The sequence below is a fragment of the Syngnathus leptorhynchus genome, chromosome 22 (genome assembly GCF_054491065.1).
Source record: "Syngnathus leptorhynchus isolate UIUO chromosome 22, UIUO_Slep, whole genome shotgun sequence".
NCBI lineage: Eukaryota > Metazoa > Chordata > Actinopteri > Syngnathiformes > Syngnathidae > Syngnathus > Syngnathus leptorhynchus.
The window spans coordinates 6,012,048-6,033,433 of record NC_141216.1 but is presented as its reverse complement, the minus strand read 5'-3'; the positions used below and the strand labels follow the sequence as shown (position 1 = coordinate 6,033,433).

The window sequence follows — 21,386 nt, the reverse complement described above, 5'->3', positions numbered from 1 at the left end:
GTTTGAAGCGTCGCGCCGTTTGAAGTATCGCGAGAGTTGCGTGTGTTATGTACTTTGCGAGGAGCGGCGCCACTCCACCATTTCGCTGCGCTAAGTCTCCTCCCCGCGACCGCTACATTCTGAGCCGAAAGACACTCTCTCCCGGTCCGTATTTTAACTTCTTCATCGAGGTCGACTGCTACCTCGTTGGGTACCGGGAGGCAGTTTGGGCCACCGGCATCACGGATAGAGTGCGATTTTACACGGATGACGACTCCTTCAGCGAGAATTTAGTAAAAGAAAACTGGTCGGAAAATTCAGGTAGGTGGGAACTTAAGATGGCGGACTTTGAAAGGGAGGGGGCCAAAGAGGAAGTCATGAGAAACTCGGGGGAAGCTCCGACTGACGACACAACACTAGCGCCCTGCACATTGTTTCGCTTTGCACCCGTAAGTGGTTGTCTGAATTTAAAAGCCACTATGACCACACACATTATTTCTACGTCGTCGTTTGAATTAGAGATTAAACTGAACAGTGGTTATCTGAAGAAACGAGGGTTGAAGTGTTGTATCATTGTGGTCGCTTCAAAAGAGCCAACAGTCGGACACAGCGAGCCCCCCTAACAAAATTGTGAAATGCATGTGAAATGTAACTACTTAATTTTTATTTTCACTTATACTACAAGGGCAAATACCTGGCATGATAAATGTGAAGAAAAAATGAGCGGGTTTAGTTTTTGCTAAAACATTTGACCCCCGCGTAATGACGTCACGAGCGATTGTCCCCCATTTAAAGTACATGCACAAGCGGCTTTTAATGGCACATTTTCAGTCGCCGTGGCCCATTTCAAAACAATTTGTCACGTTTTAAAGCACAAATGAAAGCATTACATAAGCGCGGGTGGGAACGCGGCGCCTGCGCGTCCCACGAACACAGCCGACTAACTCCAGTTAGCTTGCTAGTTAGCTGCCTAGTGCCACCCTAGCACTGTTGTTGTACGACGCTAGCTAGCTCACCAGCTAACCGCGTTAGCCAAACCGGCATTGCGAAAACACCAAATCTAAGTCATCTTTTATGACGGGGAAAGGGTGTTTTCTTTGACTGTGTTGTTTTTTCCCCCCGCTGTTGCTACGTGTCTGTGCATTTTATATAAGCCACCAATGCTCGTGCATCCATCGAGCATAGATGTGAAATGGTTAAATGCAGATTCCAATGGAGATGTCTTTGTAATCAAGGTCCGGCCAGTGGTCGATGGTGGTTCTTTTAAAAAGGACTCAGATGTATGAGCAATGGGCAACACTATGAATCGCCGGTGGTGTGATAGTGCGTGGTGCAGACGTCTTCCTGTGGGCGAATGCAGCAAACACAAGTTCACTCTTTTTTCTTTTTTTTTTTTAACTGCTGCTGCAGGATGCACACTCCATACACACAAGCTCAGCACACTGGGGCAGCAGGAGCAGCAGCAGTGAGCTAGCTCGCTATTCATTCACCTCACACCCTGTGACATTTGAGATGAGATGACACTTTACTAAACTGCCCTCTGTGTAACTTCTCACGTAATGTACAACAGGCTCAGAGCTAATATCGAGCATAAATAAACTTGTTTGTGACTGTTTGTTTCCCAAGAACATGTGGAGGGGACCTTAATTTCAGCATCCTGGAAGTAGAAAGTTCTGAAGATCCGTGTCTCACTCCACAGACAGGTGAGCTGCATGTGGTCAAATATTGTGCACAAATGTGATTGCATGTACAGTGTTCGCCTGTTACCGCGGTCCATCTCTTGTCTTCTCAACAGGCAAGTCAAAAGTTCAGGTTCCACTCTTACTTATAGTCAAGACTAGCTGTATAAGTCTTGTTTTTCCTCCTTGAGTTGTCATTTTCATTTTTGATCTCCAGGTTCAACGTGTGGCCGCAGCAGCAGCGAGGAAGGAGGCTGCGGGGAGGCGGCAGTGCGGCAGCGAGCCTCTCCGGCTGTGGATGTGCTGGGTGGCAAGCCCCAGGCCGCACACAATGTGTCTGGGGAGTCACCTGGACATGTCCCGCAGCCCGCCGCCGCTGCCCCCCGCCCGATCCCTCCTTTGCCAGAGAGCGTCCACTCTGCATTTCCCGTTATGGAGACCGCTTCTCAAGTCCCGATTTCCGGTGCTGCTGACGTCTGCGTCCCGCAGGGCGAGCGCGTTGCCCAAATTGATGGCATCAGCTCGTCCAACCCTGAGGACTTCAAACCTTGTGACCCCCTCGCCTCACATCCACAAAACACCAGCGAGTTTCAAGGGTTGCAACATGGCTTACATACTGTTACTAAAGAGACAAACATGTCCAATAGCGATACACTTCATAGTCAACCTCCCCAAGCCGGTGCTGGACCTGTGGTTGGTTTGCAGGAAAGTTTGGAGTGTAACTCGGAAACTAAAACACATTTGGAACTTGAAAGCAAAGACACGAGCAGAACTGTTGCCGCACAAGATCAGATATGCATCACGGCCTCATCCCTCTCAAACAGAGCCACTGAGCAGTCGGATCAAGCGAGCGCACGTCAGGATTCGACGACGCCTTTGTCTGCTGCTTCGAACTGTGGGGAACAAGTTCACCTGCCACAGGTCCTCAAAGAGGTCCAGCGGGATGTTGTCCACATTAATGAGGACGCTTCAAACAAAGCAACTCCTCCCTCGGCTGAAACACTTGAGACTCCAAACGCAGAAGAACTTGGATCAGGTTCTCCACATACGGCGGTGTTGTTTAACAGCACAGGACACACCCACACAAGCTGCGTGACTGACGAACAGAGTGCCAATTCCCCCAAGTCCTCGGCCGTCCCCTCGGTGCTCGACTCGGACCTGCTTGTGTCCTTGCAGGCCGAGGCAGGACCGTCTCAACCCTTAACGGAAATGCCAGTGATTACTGAACTGGTGCATTCCGCTGACTCGCAGGAAATCGTGGTGGTCAGCGAGGCGGCGCACCTCGGCGGCGGCTGGTCCAACGTACACCTGAAGCAGGGTTACCTCCTGCAACGCGCCGACGGTAGTGTGTGCGAGGCCGCCATCGTCACAGAGCACACGCCGGCCGAGGCCAAGCTGTACGAGGAGAGCGTGCGGGCCGACATGGGCTTGGACGCGCAAAATGTGGAAGTGTACCAGTTCTGCGGCCTGGTGGAAGAGGTGGGCGAGGAGACGGTGTGTGTCAGTACCAGTGTGCAGATACCTCACTCTCCGGGATATGAGGTCAACCTGTTCAACGCTTTGCTGGACCCCTCCGAGGACCTGGAATCTCACCTCGAACCTTCTATCCACACGATTACTGACAGTGACACAGTCATTATATCCCAGCAGGAACGTGATGCAAGCCAAGCACAGGTTTGCTCCACCAACAATGTCCACAGTCTCTCCGTAGCTGCAGTGGGACAACACCTGGTCCTGGACGCCAGTTCCAACCAGGTGTGTTTGCTGGAAGTGGACTCGTTCCCCATGGAGCAGACTCCGACACAAGTCTTGACGTCTTGTCCGCAGGTGAGCGAGGACAAGCCCTCGCTCATAGATGCTGCAAAAAGTGAGCAGGAAGTTTCCAACGCCACGCCGGAGGCTTGCGTTTCCTCTGCTGCAGGTACCAAAGAATCTCTGTCTGAGGGTTCATCCCGGAAAGCAGCTGCCTCCACCAGAGCCCAACCAGAGGCTTTTATCGCTCACCCTGCAGGAGGTATTAATCCAAAGCTGTTGCTCATCCAAGCGGGAGCAGCATCTCTCTTGAAGCAGACAACTTCATTCCTCCAGCAGAAAGTGGACTCAAAACCAGAAGACAATCAGGGCACCCCGCCGTCCGTCGAATCTCCCACTGTCGGTTCTTCACCGGCCGTTGAAGGCGACGGAAAAAGCGAAGTGAAGCCAATCGCCAGAAGGACCACAACAGCTTTGCGTTGTAGCCAATCGGAGCCCTCGAATGTCATTCAAACTTCAAACCTGACACCTCGTGCTTTTAGTGAGGAAAGTGCCATCACGCCTTCATCCAGCGCCAAGGACCCTGCGACTGACCGCGACTCCCCCTTTGAGGAGGACGATGAGGAAGAGGATGAAGAGGACGATGATGACGACGACGACGATGATGAAGATGAATCAACGAGGGACGCGGAGGCCTTGGACGTCGCGTCGGGACAAGTCAGCAGTGAAGATGATTGCAGCGATGAGGATGCGGAGAGACCGGAAATGACCACACAAAGCTCGTCGCGCAAGGTAATAATGGATCCACTGTAAAGCGTTTCTGAGCGTCCAACGATATACATGCATCATTTCATGTCATATTTTCACTCCTGCTGACACTTCAACTGCACGATTTTATTTTTTCAAACAGTCGACATGTTATGGAATAAAGGCAATAATTTACGAGGATAATGCCGTTAAAAATTCACTCTTCAAAAGCACTTTCTTGTTCAAATAACTTCCTTAGGGATCAAATTAGAGATCCTCTGGTCTAGATATTTTTCACTGCTGTTGATCACACTTTAACTTTGTTTCTATCGTAAAACTAGATAGTGCAGTACAAAAGTGTTACACAAAGAACTGTTTTTTTTTTTTACCTTTTCGTTCAGCCGTGCTCTTTGTGTTGGCAGTGGCGAGCAGATGGGGCTTCACCCTCCACCTCCTTCTATGAACCGCCACCTGGCGGCGACTGGACCGGCTCCCGCCGCGACAAGTCGTTACTACTGCGAGGACCTCACGGCAAGTTTGTATCTCCCACCTCCATGGGGGGATACACTTCCTTGTTGTCCCCGCCCGATCAGTCCACCCCGCAGAGGCAGCGTGGAGAGCGGCGCTCCGACATGGCTGAGTTGGCCAAGCATGTGAGTGGACCACTCCAATACTTTGTGCATTCTTTTCTCGCTTTTATTAGGTTTACACTGTAATGCTTCTATTTTTCTGTCTGCAATCTTGTGACCGAATGTTTCTGGCTGTCCCGCAGGAGGCCGACATAGAGCACCGAAGCCAGGCGCTGAAGCGAGAGGGTTTTTGGTCCACCAAGCGCCTCAACCGCCTCTCTGAGCCGCCACGGCCCAAAGTGCACTGGGACTACCTGTGCGAGGAGATGCAGTGGCTGTCTGCCGACTTTGCCCAGGAGAGGCGCTGGAAGAGGGGCGTGGCCAGGAAGGTAGTCCGAATGGTGATGCGACACCACGAGGACTTGAGGCAGAAAGAGGAAAAGGCCAAGCGAGACGAGCATGCAAAACTCAGGAGAGTGGCGTCTTCCATCGCCAAGGAGGTCCGGGCTTTTTGGAGCAGCGTAGAGAAGGTATGGGATGCTGTTCCAATTATTTGTTTAGCCACACCAAGTTGTGGCGTTTGGTTCAGGTTGCAGAACTGCCTGATGATGACAAAAGGATTAAGAGCTTTTGCATTTTTGTTTGTCTCGTGAAGGTGGTGCAGTATAAGCAGCAGTCTCGGCTGGAAGAAAAAAGGAAGAAGGCTTTGGACCTCCAGCTGGACTTCATCGTCGGACAGACTGAGAAATACTCTGACCTCCTCAGCAAATCTCTCGCGCCCGCCGCTCGGCCCGAACCTAACCCGTCGGCTTCCAAGACTTCTGGGCCCGCCACCGCAGAAGAAGATGGTGAGAGCTGTCTTTCACATAAGCCCGCCCAAGACAATTGAAAATGGGGTCTTATTTAATCAATTCAGAGATTTATTCAAAAGTCGTTAAAAAAAAAAAAAACCTTCCTTCAAACATCTCTATCTTCATTGTGAATCCGATCTTCCACAGGGACGTTTCCATAGTTACACATCACAGACACTGAGTAATAGAAGCAATGGCTGGTGAGTGTACTTTAGTCTCGGTCTGAGCGCTTGTAATGCATTTGAAGCCGACAGACAAAAGTGACACAACAGGCCCAGGAGCAGGACTTGGGCCATCACGACCCGTCTAACCTGTTTGCCGCTAGCGCCGCGCTATTACTCACGCATCGTTCCTGCTCCACCAGGGCAGCCTCACATGACTCGCACTTGATTGAGGACAACTACATGAGCTCAGATTGACCTTGAATCTCTATTCTTGTTCACTGATTTCATCCAATGGGGGCCTCAAAGCATTTGACATTTCGATTCGCCTCACATTGTAGTGGCAAAATAAAAGACGTGTCCCTCTCACGCAGATCGAGACTTTGAGCCTCCGTGTGAGGAGGAAGACGACGAGGAGACCATCGAGGTGGAGGAGCAGCAGGACGGGAACGATGCCGAGAGCCGGCGCAGGGAGATCGAGCTATTGAAGGAAGAGAGCACACTGCCCCTGGACCAACTCCTCAGCACTTTGCAACAGACGCAGGTGTGACACCCATCAGCGCCCACCACCAATAAAATAATTGGCAGGAGTTACCGGACAGTATTTCTTGATAAACTTGTTATGACGGTTTAAAAAATAGAAGAGCGGAAAATGTGGAGAATGAATGGCACATTCCGAGACTGAACAATGACTGATTGGGTTGCGCAGGACTCCGTCTCAGATGAAGAACGCTCGCATGAATCGTCTTCGTCGGCAGAGCAAGAAGAAGAAGAAGATGGAGAATTTGCTGCCAATGAAGAGGATGGTGAGATTGCTTTCAATATTAACTTCATTAATATTCATTGTATTGTGGAAAGTTTGTCAAGTCAAAAAGTCAAATATAGGTGATTGTACATGGTAAAGTTTCACATTGACTGTTAACATGAACATTTGATGGTAGTAAAAGTTAATTGTTTGTTTTGAATGTTTTCCAGCTGAAGATCAGGAAGACACTATAGCTGCCCAGGAGAAGGCAGAGGGAGATGTGAATCATGCAGAAGAACTGGATGACTTGGCCAAAGAGGGTTTGTTACATTTTTGTTTCTGCTTGCCAGAAATATATATATATTTTTTTTTTTCTTCCAAAAACCCTCTGCTCCCTGATTTTATTGAATTCTTGCAGGGATGTCGAATTTGAGAGATTAGAGCTTTAATTGGCATCCAGTCTGCTTTTACACGGTGGTTGACACCTCTGTCTACTCCCTGTAGGAGACATGAGCATGGAGGAGCTCCTGGAAAAGTACAAAGGAGCATACGCCTCGGATGCCGAGGAGCCCTCTGCCTCTGGCTCCAAAGTAAGCTCTGATTGGGAGGCGTCCGACGAGGAGGAGGAGGACGACGAGGACAGTGACAATGAGAGTGATGTGGAAAGCAACACTTCATCCTCAGGTATCGACAAGAGTCTTAGCGAGAATCAACCAACGGCGTTTCGCCTCCCTGATGACGAACGAGTGTGTCTTGTCAAGACTCTCCAGGGGAAAGCGATGAGGAGGAAAACAGTGAGAAAGATGAGAGTGGGGATGAGGACGACGGTGCTGATGAAGGGATGGAAATCTTGCTCAAGGAGGGAGACAACAGCCCTTCTTCATCAGGCTCACGGCCGAAGAAAGAGATCAGCCACATCGCCGCCACTGCGGAGAGCCTGCAGCCCAAAGGCTACACGTTGGCCACCACCAAGGTGAACTTGCTGCACTTCATCAAATGGACACAAGCTGAGTACAGAACGTGACAATCATTTGGATCGCATTTTATTGTGTCGTCAAGGTCAAGACGCCCATCCCCTTCCTGCTTCACGGCACGCTACGAGAGTACCAGCACATCGGACTGGACTGGCTCGTCACCATGTTTGAGAAGAAGCTGAATGGAATCCTGGCAGATGAGATGGGTCTGGGGAAGACAATCCAGACCATCGCGCTTCTAGCTCATCTCGCTTGCGAAAAAAGTAGCGTTGATGTTTTTTTTGCAAACACACTTGTTTTTTTTTTATTTTATTTTTTATTTATGAACGTTTTCTAATGATTTATGTCTTGCGTGCAGGTAACTGGGGCCCTCACCTCATTATCGTCCCCACCAGTGTCATGTTAAACTGGGAGATGGAACTGAAGCGCTGGTGTCCCGGCTTTAAAATCCTCACCTACTTTGGCAGCCAAAAGGAGAGGAAGCTGAAGCGACAGGTAATGCACCGTTGTCTTACTTAACATATTAAGAGTATGTTTGAGACACAATGTTCTAAGCGCGTCCGTTTTTCCCGACAGGGTTGGACCAAGCCCAACGCTTTCCACGTTTGCATCACGTCGTACAAGCTGGTGCTGCAGGATCACCAGGCTTTCCGCCGCAAGTCTTGGCGCTACTTGATCCTCGACGAGGCGCAGAACATCAAAAACTTCAAGTCGCAACGCTGGCAGAGCCTGCTGAACTTCAATAGGTCTCTCCATCCACACAAGCACTTGAGATTCCATCAAGAGTCCAACCGCACGTATCGGTGTCAACAACAATCGAATTAGTCCAGCTAAAGCTTGGCCTTGTCTTCTCCATTTCAGCCACAGACGTCTGCTGCTGACAGGAACTCCTCTGCAGAATAGCCTGATGGAGCTGTGGTCTCTGATGCACTTCCTAATGCCGCACGTCTTCCAGTCGCACCGTGAGTTCAAGGAGTGGTTCTCCAACCCGCTGACGGGCATGATCGAGGGGAGCCAGGAGTACAACGAGGGCCTGGTCAAGCGGCTCCACAAGGTTCTCAGGCCCTTCCTGCTCAGGAGGATCAAGGTTGACGTGGAGAAGCAAATGCCCAAGAAGTACGAGCACGTGGTGCGCTGTCGCCTCTCCAAGAGGCAGCGCTTCCTCTACGATGACTTCATGGCGCAGGCCTCGTGAGTAAAATACACATTAGGACTTTTGGGTCTCTGTGTAGTCTCACCTCTAAACATCTCTTTGCTCTCAGGACCAAGGAGACATTGGCTAGCGGGCATTTCATGTCCGTCATCAATATCCTGATGCAGCTCCGGAAAGTGTGCAACCATCCCAACCTGTTTGACCCTCGACCCATCCAATCGCCCTTCATCACCAAGCCGATTGTTTTCCATACCGCCTCCCTGGCGCTGGACGCCTTGGAAGTGCCTCCTCTGAAGGTTGGTATCCCCCAAAATAGCGTTTCCCAGCACACTTGATAATCTCTCACCGCACAAAAACGTGCCGCAACACAACGATCGGGAATTAGTGCCGAAAATGTGCAGTCAGGTTTTTGCAACTGTGTTGAAGACCTTTCTGTCTCTCATCCGCATGCAGCGCTGCGACCTTTCTATGTTCGACCTCATTGGTTTGGAGGGCCGTGTGACTCGCTACCAGGCTGACGTCTTTGTACCAAACCGCAAAGTCAGCCGCCAGCTCATTCAGGAGATTACGGAGTCTCCCGAACCCCTGCCAAGACCTCGAGCGATCCACTTGAAAGTCAACAGGTACAGAAATATGTTTAGAACAAAGGTTTTTTTTTTTTTTTAATCTTAAGAAATTTGGAGAGATGCTTTTGCTGACTCAATGATGACATCTGATGTTTTAGGGTTCCAATCCCGCCTCCCAAAGGCGACAGCCGCTCTGCAGCTGTGATGAGCAAACCCACCTGCTCCGTGCCACCTGCAACTCAGGCACCCAAACCTCTGAGCCCAGAGGCCACAGTGGCGCCTGTGCCCACACCTACACCAGCACCCATGCCTGCGCCTCCACCGGCCCCTGCTGTTCAGCAAGGTATGTCTTGTGCTTGTGATGACATCACATTTTCTCTTTCCAGACAAACTCCACTTGCAAGTCAAGGCACTATTGTACTTGGGCATTCTAATTCAATTGACATCATTTATTTTCACTGTCACCTTTTCAGCATCCACACACAAGTTCAACAGAAATCGCCTTGCTTTTCAGCATCCACACACACAAGTTCAACAGAAATGGCATTCTCTTGTTTGAATTCCTATTTTTTTCCATTACAGTGATTTGTTCAGTGACAACCGCAGCCCCTCCCCGCACCCCTCTGCCCCCCGGTGCTCAAACAGCCGTGAGATCCAGCGCTCCCAAGCAGGTACTGACAGTGCGCCCTCCCCCTGCTCCGAGCACCACCGGCATTCCCGCTCATCCGACTCCCAACCCCGGCAGCATCATGCCACAAAGGGTTCTGCTCAGTCCGGACATGCAAGCCAGGCTGCCCTGTAAGTCCTTCACTTTAACTCGAACTCATTCTGCCATCAAATAATAAGAAATCGAGTGTGCTTGCTTCAAGTTGTTTACGTTTCACTCCCAACCGAAGCTTACTGTAAAATTGAAGAGAATCGACTGTATATTGACACAACAAAACCAAACAGTAACATCAGTAACTCCTTTTCTTCAGTATGGTTCCATTAAAATATTTTAAAAGATATGAGAGGTTTTTAATAGCCTTGGTTTAATTGGTCATTTCCTTGTGTCTGCACCAAGCTGGTGAGGTGGTGAGCATAGCTCAGCTGGCCTCCTTGGCGGGGCGCCCGGTATCGTCTTGTCAGGGCAGTAAACCGGTCACCTTCCAGCTGCAGGGCAACAAACTGACCCTCTCAGGAGCGCCCATACACCAGGCGCCACCCCCCCGTCCTCTACAAGGTATGTCAATTTTGAGGGCACACTGTCATTTTTTAATAGTTGTCTTCAACCCGCTTTTGGTTCCTGACCTGCACATTTTCTGCCCTGCAGGCAATGTGATGCACTTGTTGTCCAGCGGAGGGCAGCATCATCTCATCAGCCAACCAGCCCAGTTGACCGTCCAGAGCCCGGTTGCTGCATCCGCTGCCCACCGAATTACTCCCAGTGCCTCGTCTCAAGGTGGCTGTCTCGGCTTAGTTGTTTATTGCAGTATTTTTCAGACCTCATTCATATTTGAGTGAAATTGTATCTTCTTCACAAGTTGTTCATATGATGACAGCTCCAGATTCTAAACATTTCACGTAATTATTCTCAGTGCCGCCTTCTGCCGTGGTGAGCAGCGCCGGGGTGGTGAAGATCGTGGTGCGTCAGGCAGCAGGCAAGGATGGCAGTCCCGTTCCCACCCTGGCCGTAGCCCCGTCTCCTCGCGTGGCTCCCTCCCACCCCCGCCCAAGCGCAACCCCTGTCCGAAACACGGCCACGCTGCAGCTCGCCCAGCGCACCCCCGGTCCTGCCACCGTCCACTACACTCTAGCGCCCCCTAGAACTCCCAGCTCCACCCCCAACCAAGCCCAGCCCCGGGCCCCCATCCTCAAAATAGTGCAGCCTCCTCCACCTTGCACAGAGAAGCCAGGTGAGAGAACTTGACTTTTTGTCTCTTAATATGGCATGTGCATGAGCAGATGTGGATCAGCACCAGAAGTGGGGGACTCGAGTCACATGATTTGACTCGAGTTGGACGAAAGGTGCCAATTTTTTTTCACTTGGCAGCTGATCTTCACTCCTCTTTTCCCCCACATCACTCTTCCACTGTTTGATGACTTACCATTTAATTCGATGACTTTGCTCTCTTCCTCTTCAGCTCCAGCAGAGCCGACAACGTCGTGTGCTGCATCCAAGCCGCCCGCTCAAGATGGCATCAGCAAAGAAACAAGTACCAGAACCACCACTGCCACTACAAGCACCACTGCAGTCGCCAGCACGAGTCAGACACCAGCTGCAGTAAAGGCTAAACCCAGTGCTGCTCCAAAAGCAGCACCCAGGAGAAGGCCTCGACCGATTCCTCGCTCTCCTTTTTACATTGTAAGTTTAAATACATTTAAAATGACGGCAACACCAACATGCAACTTGTAGCCGACTAACTTCTATTGTCATGAAATCATCACATAAATCTGAGATGCCATTTATTTTAGAACAAATATTACAGGCTCAATAGCCCATTCTTTTTTGGGAGTGTTTAAAAAAAAAAAAGTTTGTCAAGTGTGTCGTCTCCATCCTGTAATCACTCTTCATATATGCTGCCCCCTCTCCCACCTGACAGCCTTCGCTGGCCGAGACCCTCAAGAAGCAACGTGACAGCAAACTGGACCACATCTTCAGGGTTAGCGAGCGCCACTCCGCTGCAAAGCCTGTGTTTGGCAAGGAAGTTCTGGATTTCCTGACATTCCTGCCCGGGCCCCGGCCCTCGCCTGCTGCTCTGCGTCCCGCCGAGGCCGAGTGGAGGCGTTCGGGCCACAGCAGCTGTTTGATGTCACAGTGGCGACACCCGCACGATTTGTGGAGTCACAGTCACTCAGTGGGAGATGGCATCCACAGCATCGAGGAGAGGTTATTGCTGCTGTCAGACATCGTGGACCGGTTGGTTTCTAATCCTCAATTGTTTGAATTGGAAGATAATGCTCAAAATGTATTTGCAATACTAAAACGGTACTTGCTTAAAGCACTTTGATACAGATAAAATGCCACTATGGTACAAACTTAAAGCATTTAACACTCTATTGGTTATTATTATTATTTTGTTTTTTTAACTTTACCCAAGCAGCTGTGTAGAAAAACCGAAATTGTGCTCTTTATTGTCAGGTTTACATTTGTCATCCCGCCAGTGGAGGCCGCTCACATCACAATGCACTGCTGCCATCCTCCACCCTCTCTGAGCCTCAAGGAGGGGGCGTTCTCCTCTGAGCTCTCGGCCCACGTGGCGCCGCTCACTCGCAGCCTCCATCGCATCCAGTGCAGCATGAGGACCCAGTTCCCCGATCTGAGGCTTATCCAGTATGACTGCGGTAAGAATAAGTTTTTGCATAATTGAAAATACTTTAAAAAAAAATAATAATAATTTAGGCAAGTTTAGCCACATTGGGTTTTCTGGTGAAACTTAAGTGTTGAAACAGTGAAGAAATGAAGCAAATAAATTCTGAAGGAAAAAAAAACAAAAAAGCTAGAGAAGGAGGGGAAAAAAGTTAACTCCAGTCCAAGACGAATTTGTCCCACTTTTTGGGGTTGTGTACTTCTTACACCGTCATCGTCCTGACTTTGTACTTTGCCTTTGTCTTCTTTCAGGGAAGCTACAGACCCTCCACCTCCTGTTAAGAAACCTAAAGACGGGCGGGCACCGAGTGCTGATCTTTACGCAAATGACTCGTATGTTGGACATCTTGGAGCAGTTCCTCAATTATCACGGGCACATCTACTTGCGGTTAGACGGCAGCACACGAGTGGAGCAGAGACAGGTTGGTGCTGATGTCTTTCAGTGGAGGGCAACGTCAGTCTTGTCCGTTTGATATTTACTTGCTTGGTTTTTGCCATAGTAACTTGGCTCTTGCTTGTGACTTGACGGTTAAGACTTAAGAATATTCCCTTACTTCCTCCCATCTTTGTTTCTGGACATGAGTTTCAACCTTCTTGTTTTCTTCCAGGCTTTGATGGAGCGCTTCAACGCCGATCGGCGGATATTTTGCTTCATTTTATCAACTCGCAGCGGAGGCGTGGGAGTAAACTTGACGGGCGCCGACACAGTGGTGTTCTATGACAGTGACTGGAACCCCACCATGGATGCTCAAGCCCAGGACCGGTGCCACCGCATCGGTCAAACCAGAGACGTCCACATCTATAGGTGGGCCCAGCTCAAATTTGAGGGGGTTTCATCTTCTCCCCCGTGCTTTACTCTGGCTTTCTTCCACATTGCAAGAACATACATGTTACCCTCCACTAGTATTTGTGATGATGACGATGGTGATCCTTGTCTTCAGGCTAATCAGCGAACGTACCGTGGAGGAGAACATTCTGAAAAAAGCCAACCAGAAAAGGATGTTGGGAGATATGGCCATCGAAGGAGGAAACTTCACCACTGCTTTCTTCAAAGAGGTACAAATTCCTACCCAAGTGACCGCTGAAATGACGTGTGAAAAGCTTTGAAATAAATGTTGCCCAATTTTGTTCCTCAGCAAACTATCCGTGAACTGTTTGACGTCAACGATGGTGAGAAGAGGGAGCCGGCCGTGGAGGTGTCAATGCCTCAGGCTCAGGCTGAGGATGAGGAAGCTGGCAACAAGCAGAACACCACCATTTTGGAGCAGGTTAGATGAGTCATTCTTAACCCTCAGGAGTGCCACCTCAAGCACCGAGGACGCCTGCAGGCTTCTTTTTCAAGTACTTTATAAACAAAGTTCAGCAAAGTGGGACAACCATCTTGCAGGCGCTTTGTCGTGCGGAAGACGAGGAGGACATCGTGGCCGCCTCTCAAGCCAAAGCCGAGCAGGTGGCAGAGCTGGCAGAGTTCAACGAGAACATTCCACTGGACGACGCAGGCGAGCAGGAAGAAGTGGAGGAGCTCTCTAAAGCGGAGCAGGAAATAGCCGCTCTAGTGGAACAGGTGAATTGTCATTTAACATCACTGCTTGTATTCACATAACAATAATAACAATGATTCTTGCCCCTATAAAAAATATTTTACACCCGTTACTTTTTTCCATAAACATCCCAATTATCATTTGAATGTTTCCAGCTCACTCCTATTGAGCGCTACGCCATGAACTTTCTGGAAGCTTCCTTAGAAGACGTCTGCAAAGAAGAACTGAAACAAGCTGAGGTAAAGTCTTCGGTAGCCTGGTGGAAACTGGCTGCCAGCACTTGAATTTGACAGCTTTGAACGAGAGTTTCTACATCTGATCTTTTCTGTGTCGTCAGGAACAAGTGGAAGCTGCCAGAAAGGGTCTGGACCAGGCCAAGGAGGGCGGCCTCCGGCTTCATGCGTCCTCTGATGAAGATGAGGTTTTGTCGGCTCAAGCCTCTGCGGAGCCCGCTCAGCCTGCTCCCGCACGACGTGGACGTAAGCCCAAGGACAAAATGAAGGTTGTCACTTCAACAAGGACTAGTGGTCGTTTGCGTGGGGCTTCGCCTGAAACTGAGCCCGAGCCCACAACACATCGAGAAGTGCCTGCCCGCGCTGGTTTAAGAGGACGCCCCCCTGCCAAAGACTCTGGTATCTCGTCTCGCACAGACCCTCCAAAGACACCGACAACTAGGTTGCAGGATCCCTCCAAATCGTCCAAAGCCTCGTCATCTCAAGCCGTAGACCAGCAGGCCGTCATAATCAAGACTCCGGCCAGTCCAGTGCCTTCCTCCCCTTCAATGTTGGCCCCTGGAGGGAAGCAACAGAGTGTTGCAGAGACTGAGAGCAAGACTACGAAGAGAGTCAAAGAGGAAAGCGGGATTTCGGAGTCCTCCCTGGAATCCGTCTGTCCGCTGGACCATGAAGCAAAAGATGATGAGGCTAAAGACCAAAGCGCCATGTCTCCACCCTCCACCAGCTGTCGCTCACCTCGTAAGCGCCAGTCCGCCGACGATGAAGTCCTGAAGGGCCTTGTGGATGATTCAACGTCAGCCAAAGTCCTGCGGAAGCTTCCGGGTCGGCTCGTCACTGTGGTGGAGGATAAAGAGCCGAGGAAGAAGAGGTGGCGAGGAAGTGGAGCTGGAGCGTCTTCAGAGGAAGTGTCAGTGGAGGAGAACTCAAGCGAGGAGCCAAATAAAGACACTCCATCTTTGGTCTCTGACAGCAGCTTGAAAGACACTTTGACCAAATCTTGTCCAGACCAAGACTCTACTTCGAGTCCACCTGTGCACCTCCAGCCCGTCAGAGCCTATCCTCCATATTCTCCTCCCCATTTGTCCCCGGACATGCCCGTGCTGAGGAATCTTCCGGTGCGTCGCAGGCTGGAAACGGAATCTCGCATGGCGGCTCAGCTTGGAGAGCATCTGCATGCGGGTCGAGGGAAGAACCAGCACAAGAAAACGGACTCTCCGCTGAGTAAAGAGACCTCCCCCATTTCCCCCGAGACCAGTGTGAATTCCCTTGAGACGCCCACAAAAAGAAAGCGGGGCCGGCCTCCTAAATGTCCCTCCAGGTTACCTGATCTCAACACTACAGCATCTCCTCCTCGCACGCAACACGTCTCACCGTGTGAGGATGGAAGTCTTTCCCCGAAGCGTAAGCGGGGTCGGCCGCGAAAAGACCCCACGAATACTCCGGACTTTGTTTCAGATTCTAAAAAAGTGACCCCTGCTGCATACGACTCCATTGAATCCAATCCCGATCCACTGAAGTCAGACAACACGCATCAGCAAATCTTGTCTGCCAAAGCTGAAGAAACGGACTCAAAAACTGTAGAAGCTGCATTGCCGACAACACCTACGAACGAAACGTCCTCTTCAGTCTCCATTTCAACAGTCCAAGCTGATGCTGCACCAGAACCTCAGGTAGCCTCCTCTGATCCAATCTCCATCCCATCCGCGGACCAAGACACTATATCGGCGACTCCAAATGAGGTTTCCACTGTCCTCATCCCTGAAAGTACCACAAGTGTATCGCCATCCGTGAGCCTCGTCTTGTCACCTCATCCCGCGCCAGTATCTTCTGGATCATCTGATGCTCCATCTGAACCACTAAAAGAACTGGACTCTGCCAAAAGCACCACTAGTGCGACTTCATCTGCTTGCTGTCCATCACCACCAACGGCAGACCCGACATCAGAGCGGGAGGCAGCCACTGTCCCTCCTGCTGTTAGCGATCAGCCAGCCAACACTACAGAAACTTTCAACCATGATTCACCCATCTCATCAAGCCAAGCGGAGGACACAGAACCAGACCTGATTGGACATGTGTCGGCGCAGTCAAAGACCAGCGAACCCACGTCGGCAATGGTCAGTGTAGCCTGTGCGGTTGACGGACAGCACCCCGTGGAGCCGTCAATAACCGAGCCACTTGCAAATCCAATCTTGCCAACATCTGCTCCACTCTCACCAACCTTCACTCCATTAGCAGCAACGACCACCATAGATTCTACATTCACCGGCACAGTCACAACCTCGACATCCCAGGATGACTTTTCTGCTACTTCATCTGACAAGGTAGGCTCTAAACTCATCACTCCGTCTCCCACAAGTAGCACCACACCCAGCGAAGAACAGACGAGCGCGGCCCACGTAGAAGTCTCGGCCACGTCACTGACGACAGCACTCGCTCCTCAAACTCCCGCGGTCGCTTCATCACAAGCAGAAACCTTAGGTGCAGCCCCTTCTTCGTCCAAATCTGCAAAGACCCTTTCTAGTACAGAGTCAAACCCACCCTTGTCTGAAAAGAATCAAGGCCAGGTGGGTGATCTTCAGGCAGAAGAGGACGCACAGGTGGATATCAAACGAAGAAAGGTGGAGATTTGTGGTGAGGCAGAGCCCGTTGAGAAAGAAAACCAAGTGGCCGAGGGAGACAAAAGTGCCTCCTCCCCTGAGAGTGGAGTCAAGGAACCCAGTGAGGAGCTCAAGACTCCAAAAAGATCTCTCAGTCGTCAGAGCAGCCAAGAGTCTGCTTGCTCGTCGTCGCCTTCGTCCGGATGCTCCACGTCCACTCTCACTCGTCAAGCTCACCACAAGAGGACATACGAGAACCGACATCCTACCAAGAAGCGGCGAGTGGATGTCACCTCTGATACGCCAACGGAAGTCAAAACGGAAGAGGACGAAAACGAGAGGGACCTTGCTGCAACTTTATCTCAAGGAAGATCCGGTTCCTCGTCCTCCTGTGACTCAGACGACGACGAGAGAGAGAAGGAGTGCCGCTTGACTCACCAGCTGCCAGACTGGGACCAGAACCAGGACAAAGTCAGGGGGCAGAGCAGCAAGCGTCGGGGGAAGAAGCCCGCCCTCAGCTCAGACAGTAATGCCAACACATCCACTGGCGGTGATTCTGGCAGCGACTCTTCGTCTGCGAGGATCAAAAGGAGAATAGCAGGGTCTTCTCGAGACAAGAAAGCCGCCCCTAGCCGCGTGACCCCACAGCACCCGGAGCCTGAAGTCCTGGGGAAGCGGTGCTCTGCACTCAATGCAGCCGCCAAGCTTCTTGCCATGAAAGGAAGGGTGGACACCCCAGGTCACACCCCCCGTAAGGACTCTAAAGCAGCTGGGAATGCTGCTGCTGCTGCCGCCGCTGCCGCTGCTGCCGCTGCTGCCGCTGCCGCTGCTGCTGCGTCGTCTCCTGACCAGAAGAACCCAAAATCCAAAAGTAAAACTGTCGCAGATTCTCTTCAAAACAATTCTGTTACCAAAAGTAAAACTGACGGCAAAGCCTCGACGCCCAATCAGGCGAGTCGCTCCGTTCCTCGCTCCACCAGGCAGTGCCCAGGGTCCCTTGTGCCCCCCCTGGAGGGGCCTGAATATAGGAGACCCAAAGTGGATGAAAAGGATGCCGCAAGTCAAAAGGTGGCAAAGGTGAAGGAGGGCGACAGGGAGGTGGCGCAGGGCCGCAGCGCATGCAGTAGCGACGGTGAGGTGGACGCCGAGCGGCCGGATAGCGGGCGGTCTGACAACAGCAGTGGAGGCGGGGCAGATGTCGGGCGGCCACAAAGTAGCCGAAGTCGAAGCAGCAGTGACAGCAGCCGGCGGGCCCGCAGTGTCAGTTCCTGGAACACGGACCGCAAGGGGGCTAGCTCTCGCGCCGCCTCCTCTGGCAGTGACCAAGACCGCAGCGTCGAGCGGGGCAGCAAGGATCGGCATGCCCTGCGAAAAAGCAGCCGTAAATCTCAGAGGCTATCACAGGAGGCTGCGGGGGCAGACGGCACGCCGGACCGCGTCCTGAGGAGTGTGGCGGCAGCGGCGGCCGTCCAGGCCCGGTCCCCTGCGGCCAGCACGCGATCCTCAGCCAACCAACAACGCCACAACAAGACATGAGCGCCAGAGCCCTGGAACATGAGGTGTCGACACAGAGCGCGTCCGGACCTTCGGGGTTTCCGCATAAGCCCAGGGACCTCCCGGCATCTTGGGCCCTCTCCCCTTCCTTTACACGCCAAGATGGCCGGGGGGTGGCTCAGGGGGGGGGGGGGCTGGACTGGGTAGAAAAGATCCACGTTGAGAGCAGGCAGGGCGAAGCGGATACGTGGTGTAATGTCATCATTTCAGGACTGAAGAAGTTTTGCAAAGGTGGATTCGAGCTGGAACTTCTTTGCTTTTTCCTCTGGTCTTATTTGCACATCTCACTTCTTTTCCATTCTTCCATCGTGGGTTCATCTCATCACAGCAAAGATGTGTGATGTGGTCCCAGCAAGCCCCCGAGGCCAAGTTACTGTAGTGTTTCTAGTGCGTCAGTGCCTCTTGGGCCTTGTGGAAAAAGTTCCGATCTGAGTTGTCTGCCTTGTGGAGCACTTGATTATGGAGTGTTGAACGTTTCTCTCTTGTGAAGAAAATCCACCCCCCCGCCCCCTCATCAAAAGAAGAAAAAAAAAAAATTGGGGAAATGATCAAGAAACCCTTTCTGCGTACTACCAAATTGATTTACTTGTCACGTCTTTGTTGTGTAAAGTACAAAGAGTACAAATGTGTGAATGGAAGGTGACCAGTGATGGAATTTATTTTGGGGTGTGGGATTGAGGGTGCAGGACGGTTTGTTTAGTTTCGGTGATGGTCTTTTGTTTTGGAGGGGGGGGGGGGGGGGTTGTAAGTTCATTTGTTGCATTCCTTCAATCCCTTGTAATAATTCCACATTGTTTTACTTGAACAATTAAGACAGTTACTATTGAATAAAAAGACCAAAAATGTATTTTTTTGTTTTTTTTTTCTCCCCCCAATACTAAGGTTTTCTTTCTACTCCTTTTCAGACTAGGTTGTGTATTTTGTACTGAACTTGAAAAAGCTTAATTAATACTTTATGCAAAGGATGGGTCAAGCATTTAATACTACTAATCGAATATTTGATTTAAAATGTCACATGATCATGTGGATTGTTTTTTTACTCTTTTATTTTGTTATAAATCATCAAATTACTCTTAAAATGTTAAATGTCAAAAAGTTTGTATTATTTTAGCAAGGTACATTGAAGTTGATATGTTTTGCGTTTGTGGGCACCTGTACTCTTGTTCTCGACACAAAACTACAGAAGATGGCAGCATTTTATTTTAAGACCAAAGCAACAGTGATACAATTCAATACTTGTTTTTTTTTCCCAAAATGAAACTCCCAACTTGTTTCAATGCAACTGCAGCTTGAGTTTGACTTAGCAGAAGAAGGAAAAAAAAAAGTTTAGACCGTTTCAGTGCATGATGAGACGTTTAAGAAGAATTTCATGTGCTCTTAGGAATCTCACATATCCCAAGTTCAAGTGAGAAATACCAAAGCTGGTCCGTGATGCTATTAAAGGGGTGGTGGATGTACAAACATCTGTATTTACACACCAAGGCAGTTTGCTTTAAAAAGTTTGTGTGAACACCATACATTACAGTATGTACAATTAAAAAAAAAAAACAAATCCCCCCCCCATTGTCCTAAAAAAAAAAAAAAATGTTCCTGAGTACTGATCGATCAACGCCGGTCAGGCTCCAGTCTGATTCGGGGGAGGTGGGTGTAACAGTCCTGCTCTTGATGGATTGAAATTTTTTTACAGGGATGAGCGACAACGGCGAGGCTGACTATATTAGAGAGGCAAACGTGAGGCACTGGGCACGTTTCCAGCTAAGCCGGAGGAAGTGCTTCAGGTGGCCGTCTGCGTCAGGAGAAGGTGGCGGCCAGCGAGATGGCGAGTATGATGATGACCACGGCCAAACAGATTGCGATCCAGATCTTTTTCTGCGTGAGAGTGAAAAAAGTGTTGTGTAAGTTTGCTCATCTCAAGTAAACGGGAAACAACATTTACCTTGCGTGCTTTCTGCTGATACGTGACTGCTTTCTCTGTGTTGTCCTTGGCCTTTTCCACATAGTTGGATGACTGCTTGATGTTGTGCTCAATCTGGTTCACCATCTCCCCCTGCGGGACACAAGAGGTAATTACATGCACTTTAAAAACAATGAAATGTACTGCCACTCGTTATTGAAACGTGTCAATGGGGGACAAGAAAATAAAAAATAAAAAAATAAATTCTGAGCATCTCAGACATCCCCGTGAGTGTTTGAGTTGTGTGTGTGTGTGTGTGTGTAAGAAGTTGAATATCACACCTGAGCCTCCACCTCCATGGCCAAGTACTGAAACATGTCGTGAAGATCTCTGATGCTTCGTTCCAGCTTGAGGATCTCGTCGTGCCGCGACTCGATCTCGTTCAGCGCTTGTTTGGTCGCCTTGGCGTCGCTCAGGATCTGCCCCACAAATCAAAAACTCGGTCTTAGGAATACAGAGAGCGATCCAAATCTTTTGCCAAAATAGTACCTATAAAATATTTCATACATTATAGGATTTTGAGAAAAAATACAATTGGGATTTCTTTTCCCAAATATTACGATTTTAAATGTAATATTTTCATTTTATTTTTAACAAACGAGCAATAAATCACACCGGTAGTATAGACATCAATTGATAACAAATTTATCCCATACTCACATTTTGTGTGAAAACATCTGTCTGTCCGCTTTCCAACATTGAATCAAGCTCCTGGTCTGTCACTTTTGTGCCAGCTATAAAAACAAGATCACGTCGTTTTAATAGCAGCCGAGAGGTGGCACAATACGTGGAACTCACTAATTCGGAGTTGCCTCTGTATCCTCTCCACGTTGCGGTCTCGGTACTGTGCCTGGATGGTGTTGCAGTGGCCCATTAGCTCCACAAACTCCCTGGACAGGACGGCATGCTGTGCACAAATACGGAGAGAGAGAAAATCGCGGTTCTTAAAGTGCTTAGGAGTAGATCTAAAAAAAAAAAA

The 21,386-nt window shown here is 50.0% G+C and overlaps 2 protein-coding genes across 7 annotated transcripts in view; one reads left to right on the top strand and one right to left on the bottom strand.

Moving 5' to 3' along the window:
• Positions 1-71: 71 nt before the first annotated feature.
• srcap (Snf2-related CREBBP activator protein) lies at positions 72-21,380 on the top strand. 6 transcript variants are annotated; one of them, XR_015063503.1, is made up of 35 exons: positions 72-300; positions 1,606-1,682; positions 1,876-4,202; positions 4,580-4,810; positions 4,930-5,256; positions 5,382-5,574; positions 6,113-6,282; positions 6,448-6,544; positions 6,714-6,803; positions 6,988-7,167; positions 7,245-7,456; positions 7,543-7,720; positions 7,816-7,952; positions 8,034-8,203; positions 8,319-8,648; positions 8,720-8,906; positions 9,064-9,233; positions 9,335-9,519; positions 9,759-9,974; positions 10,240-10,398; positions 10,489-10,617; positions 10,754-11,071; positions 11,300-11,520; positions 11,759-12,075; positions 12,298-12,500; positions 12,778-12,947; positions 13,134-13,330; positions 13,467-13,581; positions 13,662-13,793; positions 13,913-14,089; positions 14,222-14,305; positions 14,404-16,416; positions 16,538-16,623; positions 20,141-20,348; positions 20,454-21,380. XR_015063503.1 is itself a non-coding variant. In XM_085904814.1 (33 exons), the coding sequence occupies exons 3-33, from the start codon at positions 2,091-2,093 to the stop codon at positions 16,550-16,552; spliced, it is 9,435 nt and encodes a 3,144-aa protein (XP_085760940.1). In that variant the 5' UTR covers positions 72-300; positions 1,606-1,682; positions 1,876-2,090; the 3' UTR covers positions 16,553-16,700. The 6 variants fall into 6 exon arrangements, 4 of the variants coding, with proteins under 4 accessions (XP_085760940.1, XP_085760939.1, XP_085760937.1 ...); XR_015063502.1 differs by having other exon boundaries at positions 14,404-16,623; positions 20,454-21,379; XM_085904814.1 differs by lacking the exons at positions 20,141-20,348; positions 20,454-21,380 and having other exon boundaries at positions 16,538-16,700.
• stx4 (syntaxin 4) overlaps positions 19,616-21,386 on the bottom strand; it is a 3,290-nt gene continuing 1,519 nt past the window's right edge. Inside the window, exons 6-10 of the mRNA XM_085904818.1 lie at positions 21,206-21,314; positions 21,068-21,141; positions 20,689-20,826; positions 20,390-20,500; positions 19,616-20,322 (exon numbers count right to left, since the gene is read on the bottom strand). Of these exons, the coding sequence (XP_085760944.1) occupies positions 20,245-20,322; positions 20,390-20,500; positions 20,689-20,826; positions 21,068-21,141; positions 21,206-21,314 (510 nt within the window). The 3' untranslated portion in view covers positions 19,616-20,244. The remainder of the gene's footprint in view (positions 20,323-20,389; positions 20,501-20,688; positions 20,827-21,067; positions 21,142-21,205; positions 21,315-21,386) is intronic.

Bases quoted from the DNA above. Each gene is read 5' to 3' on its own strand.
- srcap (XM_085904811.1), top strand. From the start codon at position 2,091: ATGGAGACCGCTTCTCAAGTCCCGATTTCCGGTGCTGCTGACGTCTGC. The intron at 5,257-5,381 runs GTATGGGATGCT...TGTCTCGTGAAG, and splicing joins TTTGGAGCAGCGTAGAGAAG to GTGGTGCAGTATAAGCAGCA. The intron at 12,076-12,297 runs GTTGGTTTCTAA...CTTTATTGTCAG, and splicing joins CTGTCAGACATCGTGGACCG to GTTTACATTTGTCATCCCGC.